Genomic DNA, 6,530 nt, shown 5'->3' on the forward strand with positions numbered 1-6,530 from the left:
TTTTCCTCTTATATTTTATTTAACTTAAAATTTTTACATTAAATCATCAATTCAAAAACATATAAAATTAAAGCAGAAAATGTTGATTTTTTTAAATTTGTAAAAATAGTTTTGATTACTAGTAAGCATAATTTATTTAAGCATGAATGTGAAATGTAAAATAAGGCTTATTTTTTAACCAAAAAGGAAAAAAAATAAAGCGAAAGAGAGAGAAATAAGATACATACAAGCTTAACACTCAAGCTACTTTCATTGATTTTTACTTGATACATACAAACTTACTTATTAATTTAATTACTTTTACTAGCAAATAAAGCAATAAATTTTCAATTTTTTGGTACTTTATCTTTATAAAAAGAATAAAACCATTTGGGAAGAACCAATAAGCAAAGTAAAAAAGAAAAAAATAAATTAAAAAAATGAAAAAAACAATCAAATAATAAAGAAAAGAAGGTTGCATTGATTAAGAATCAGCCTGTTTTCAAATTAAATTGTGCTATTGATTTATTAAGTTTGAAAGAACCAGAAGATAGTATAATTATTATGTTTGTTATTTAATAAAGTAAATTTTGTGAGAAAGAGAGATAAAGAGTTAATTAAATAAATACAAATAAACAAATTATTTAACAATAATTGAATATTGATATTTGATTAAAATTGCAAAAAAAAATTTATATAAGTACATACATAGATAATACAATCAATCAATAAGTTTTATGAAGAATAATCAGAATAATTCAGGCACATTAAAGTTGCCTCAAGCTATTGATTTTTCATTAAATTAGCGCATCTAATTCAACTCACCTCGCTTCAATGTGGAGGAAAACGCTAAACTTAGTACTCCTAATCTGAAGGCTAATGTGTTGAGTTCTAGCAAAATCGGCTTTAAGTCTAATTAGTCTAGTCTATAATTTAATAACTAACAGCTTTAATAATCTTAGCAACCATAATTATTGACCTCATAGAGTCCTCTGCAAAATTAATTGTAGCCCAGCAGCATAAGCTCAACACCAAAAATATTATCATTTAATTAAGAGCAAAAGCGAGGATTTTCAGCTAAGAAAAAAGAGTAGGAGTAGTCAACGAATTCTATTTCAGGTTATGTTTAAAAGTTTTTTCAACAGCAATAATAGTAGCATTAATCCTCATCGTTATCAAATCAAAATGAAGCAATAGATATTAATAGTTTATCGAAATAAGCAATAAGAAAATAGCCAGTATAAGCTCCTTACATGATAAAAAAACAAAGTATTGGGAACTTTTAGACTGTAGATATAAATTTAAACTCTCTTTCACCATCTTCAAATAGTATAAATAGCTAAAATTTACCTCTATCTCGTAAGGCTTCTCATAGAAAGACCCAGAGTACACTTTTAAATTAGTAGTAGCCAGTTTCATACTCATAAAGCTACTAACTCAATAATTTTTAAAAATCTAAGGATTTTTCAGCAGAAGAAGTATTTTCTGATGAAAAAAATGCTTCCAAAAGCACTACAAGCTAAGAAAAAACATTCAATAATATTTCAAAGAACTAAAGTGTTTCAACTAATATCCCTTAACTTCCACTTAATTTCAGTTCAACTCCTTCATTAAGCAATCCTCTTAGTCAGAGTAATATTTTATTATTAAATAGGCAGTTTAAATTACAAATAATTGCTTGCTTACTTACTTATAATTTAATAGTTAATAGCTAAGTATAGAATATCTGATTTAGATAAATTAACATATTCGAGCATGAATAATTAAATTAATGAATGAATTAGAATACTTTGGATTGAGCCAATAGAGATAATTATTATACATCCATATAATTATTTCCTTAGGTTATTTTATAGTGCAAGTTTAATTAATATTTTTACTTGATTTTTAAATTCATGCAAGAGAAAAATTTTATAATTCAATAAATAGATTGAAACTTTCGAGCGCTTAAAAAATTATCATTCCCACAAATATTTTTATTGAAAAATACTTATAAACACTATTCAGCACTATAAGTTAAGTTTATTCTAATAAAAGGAAATATTAGATATACATTTTGAACAATTATAATATTTAATTATAATTATTCTTCTACAAAAATTTTGTATTATTTCCATTAAAATTTAAATTTTGGAAGGATTGTAAATTAAAAATCATTAATAAGAATAGATATCAACATTATTGATGAAAAAACTTTCTTTTAATAGCCTAATTAATTAATTTTATTAAATTATATTTACTGATTTTTTTTTTAATAAAAAGATAAAAACTAGATATTATTAAGTAATTATATCACAAAAGTTAACAAAGGTAAACAAACTATCATCTTTTAAATCTTTTTATTCAACTATTTTAGTCAATATTTTTTGAGAGAAAATTAATTTTATTGAACAGATTTTTATTCATTTAATTATGAATAAATTTTTTTGAAATTAAATTAATATAGATGACTCCAATGTTAAGACAAATTCAGTTTTTCAACCTTCTTCACCATACTTCAATCAATAAATTACCAATATATAGTAGTCAAGTACTCAAAATGAGAAACTATAACATGGCTAAAGCAATCTTAATGAAAATTAAACAAAATCTGCAAGATCAACACCTAAGCATAATTTTGCTCTAGAGGCAAACTAAACACCAAAGCAGAAACCGGCTGAATTAGGATATCATCCTTTCTCAGCTAAGAATTCTTCATCTAAAAAAGTCTTTGGATAAAACATCTTATCAAATAATTTGTAAACTAATTAAAGAGGAAATCGCAGTAGTTCTGGACATATAAGTTTAAATATAAAAAGTTAGAATTAAAAAGGTGAGGTTATGATACAAAAGAAGCTTGAGCAAATCAACACAGAAAGAGTTGGTGCAGGCAAAAGTTACAGTTTTACTTAAGGTCAACTTCAATAGGTATTAGCAAATAGCAATTCAAACATGATAGTTTAGAACTCTAATACAAATAGTTCAAGTCCCTAGTCTGATCAGTAACAGTTCTTTGGAAATAAGCTAAGTAGCCAACAAAGAAAATAAAATATAGGAATAACCACTCTTTAACAAAACAATTCGTAGCCTATCATTCAAAATGCTCACATCATTAAAAAAGCTAAAATCGAGATAAACAGAAAAAAGTAAGCTTCCCATTCAGATCTTGAAAAGGATGAATCATCTAATTAATCTCAAGGAGTAAACTCCTAAACTGAGAGGTAACAAAGAAAAGAACCTTAAAGTAACTTTAACATTTAAATTTAGAGCAATCAAAATTATAAAGATAAGATAGTAAAGCAATAGTAATAGCTAAGCCTTCTTGTTTCATAGTAAAAACAAGAGTAAATAAACGATTTTGAATTCGATATTAAAGACAAAAATGATGAGAAAGAAACTTAATCTTGCGAGAGTGAAAACTCAAGCATAAACAATAAAAACAACTTAAAAAATATGAATATTAGCTCAGAAAATGTAACTCCTGTGAACAACAATACTACCAATAGTAATAAGAAAGCTCTTGTGAGTAAACTGCATGACAAGTAACACCCAGAAGTATAATATTATCACTATGGCTTAATGAAAGCATTTAAAACTCCTTATCCTATGGATCAAATGTCAATATTATTTAGACAACATTTCTTACAAACCTGCCAAGGAGTACTTTACTCCAACCTTGCAAGACCTGTAAATCCGAAAGATTTAGTTGCAAAAAGAGTTCAGCTTGGTCCTCGTAATCCAAAATGTAAAATTTTAAACTTCATCTTTCAATCAAAACATTCATTTAATTTATAATAATCAAAATTAAAATATTATTTAAATATAGATAAAAAAACTTTGATATTTGATATGGATGAAACCTTAATTCATTGTAATGAAAGTGCTTCAACACCTTCTGATGTGATTGTTGATGTTAGATTCCCAACTGGAGAGTTTATTTAAGTAAACTTAACATTTAATAATTTTTTGCTAGCTATTTATATAATAATTACTTATTAAAAAAAGGCTGGCATTAATATCAGACCCTACGCTATTGAAATTTTATAAGAATTGAGCGAAGAATTTGAAATTGTTATATTCACTGCTAGTCATAGTTGTTATGCATAAGCTGTCATAGAATACTTAGATCCTCACAGAAAATATGTGCACCATAGATTTTACAGGGATTAATGCATTTAAACTCCTTAAGGAGTTTACATAAAAGATTTGAGAGTTTTTTAAGATCGCCAATTAAATGAAATAGTTCTTATTGATAACGCTGCTTATTCATTTAGCTTTTAAGTTGATAATGGTATACCAATCGTCCCATTCTATGATAATAAATCTGACACTGAACTTTTACATCTCTGTAGCTATCTTCGAAACCTTCATAATGTTAATGATGTGAGAGCTTACAATCGCCAAAATTTGAAAATGCATCTTTTCAATGAGCCTGAAGGTCCACAGAAGGTGTATGAAAATCTCTATAAAAAAAGCTTATGAATATTAATTAATAAAGCAAATACTAAAACTAAAAAATTAAGATTATGAAACATCTGTACAGGATAAACAAATAATTATAAATAAAAATTTACAATAAAATAAATTAAAAAAATTATTTTTGGTAATAAAATGAATGACTGAAAAACAAAAATTATATAAAATCAAATAAATAGTCTAATAACTAATTGGTTTTATAAAATAATTAATCTAAATTCTTAATCTTAAAGCAATCTCTTCAGTAAAATATCAATAAAATTAAAAATATTATATTATTATCAAATATATTATCAATTTAGGTATTTATAACTAAAATTATAAATATAAATAAATTTAATATATAATAAATTAATTCATACATTCTCAACGATTCATTAAATATTATCATTAAATTCAATCAAAGAAATAAAATGATATTTTTTCTACACTTATTTCCTTTTGTTCATCAATCCTTAGAATATAATCAATTTATAATATTTAAAGACTGACTTTTCAAAAAATAAATGTTAGTTTTAAATGTAAATAAATTAATTATTATTTTTACTAATCTAATTTTTTAGAGTTGCATGAATTTATATTTTAAAATTATTTATTATCCTATCATTTATCTTTACTAATCATTGTATGTTTGTTCATAATTATAGATTGTACTTATTGAAAATGCCCCAAAAATTTTAGTTAGAGTTCAATTAGAAAAACCATTTTTTATATTGCACACATGCATATGACCTGTGCAAAAATCATTTTGAAATTATAATTTACATTGATATTGTTTCATATAATTTAGCATTTACGTATTTATAATGTAATTATTATATACTTTACTCCTCATTATGATTTAAATGAAGCCATCCAAGGGAGAGGAGAAAATTTATTTAATTTTCATTCAAATTTTGATGAGCGTGAGCGCATGAGCGCATGAGCGCATAACCAATGAATTACCATATTTAATACAATTTTCTTAATTAATCAAATTCTCAAAATGCTTGCATATTAGTAAAGCAAGCTATTTGGTTACAATAATTAATATTATTATAATGAAAACCCTTTATCAAAAGAGGTGTTTTTTATGATCCAGTAAATTATAAATAGAAATCATAATAATTTCTTCATTTACTAAAAATATTCTATCTTTAAAAATAAGTGAACAATAAATACTAATTCTATTATAATTTAAATTTATTAATTATATCTTATATTTTCCACTATCAATTAGCCATTTAATTTAAATTATTTTAATAAAAAAACTTTGAAAAAATATTTAGGTATTAACTCTGAGTTAATATTTGAGCTAGCCTCTTGTTTTTGAAATCAGGTAAAATATGAATCAAAAATTAGAAGATATAGAATGATATATTATAGTTATTAAATAAATCAAAGTTGCTATAAAATTAATTAATTTTATGAAAAAATCTAAATAAGTTATTATATAGATGCTTAATCTAAATTTCAAAATTTAATTTCTCCACTTATCCTCTTGTTTTACTAATTTTATTATTTTGAAATCTTTAATAAGGTGAAAAAAAATTCAGGCTATCTTAATATAACCAGTATTTGCTATAGATGATGATAATGACTTAAAAAAATTTCTTAAAAAGGCTTGGAAATTTAAATATAAACTGTATTATCTAAAAGAGTAAGCGCTTATTTTTATGAACTTACAATTTAATAGACATAATAGCCTTTACCCTATTCTATTTATGCTGATTTAAATTTTTCAATTTTCTGAGCTTTTTAATGAATCCAACTAAGATAGTTTTGTGTTTATTTTTGTGATTGATTATAGAATAAATTCATATATGAGGTTGATTAACATTTAAAAGAAAATAATATATAAAGCACGAAAATTTATTATTTAATATTATTTTGTAATATTGATCATAATTAATTAAAGTTTTTTTTAATTTTATTTTGATTATGAATTTTTTTGTTTTTGTATATATCTTGAATTTAATTGTTGAAAATACTATAAAAATATAAAAGTTAATAAATACAAATCCTCTCTTTAAAAAATTAATAGAAGTAAAAAAGTAATAATAATCTTTAGCATACTAAGTTCATTTAAAATCCTCTTCAAATAGCAATAAAGATAG

The 6,530-nt window shown here is 23.5% G+C and overlaps 2 protein-coding genes across 2 annotated transcripts in view; both read left to right on the forward strand. All coding sequences in view use genetic code 6, as the record gives it.

The window, feature by feature from the left end:
* Positions 1-86, forward strand: part of TTHERM_00261970 (transmembrane protein, putative) — a gene marked incomplete at both ends in the record, with an annotated part of 254 nt that extends 168 nt beyond the window's left edge. Inside the window, one exon of the mRNA XM_001009045.3 lies at positions 1-86. This exon is cut by the window's left edge and continues 109 nt beyond it. Coding sequence (XP_001009045.3) covers positions 1-86 — 86 coding nt within the window.
* Positions 87-716: 630 nt separating this feature from the next.
* TTHERM_00262970 (NLI interacting factor-like phosphatase) lies at positions 717-4,440 on the forward strand (the record flags this gene model as incomplete). The annotated part of the gene is made up of 5 exons (XM_001009046.3): positions 717-1,611; positions 2,242-2,289; positions 2,426-3,703; positions 3,785-3,900; positions 3,964-4,440. 5 exons carry the CDS (start codon positions 717-719, stop codon positions 4,438-4,440), a joined length of 2,814 nt encoding a protein of 937 aa, XP_001009046.2.
* Positions 4,441-6,530: the final 2,090 nt, after the last annotated feature.

Source organism: Tetrahymena thermophila (assembly GCF_000189635.1).
Source record: "Tetrahymena thermophila SB210 genomic scaffold scf_8254788, whole genome shotgun sequence".
NCBI lineage: Eukaryota > Ciliophora > Oligohymenophorea > Hymenostomatida > Tetrahymenidae > Tetrahymena > Tetrahymena thermophila.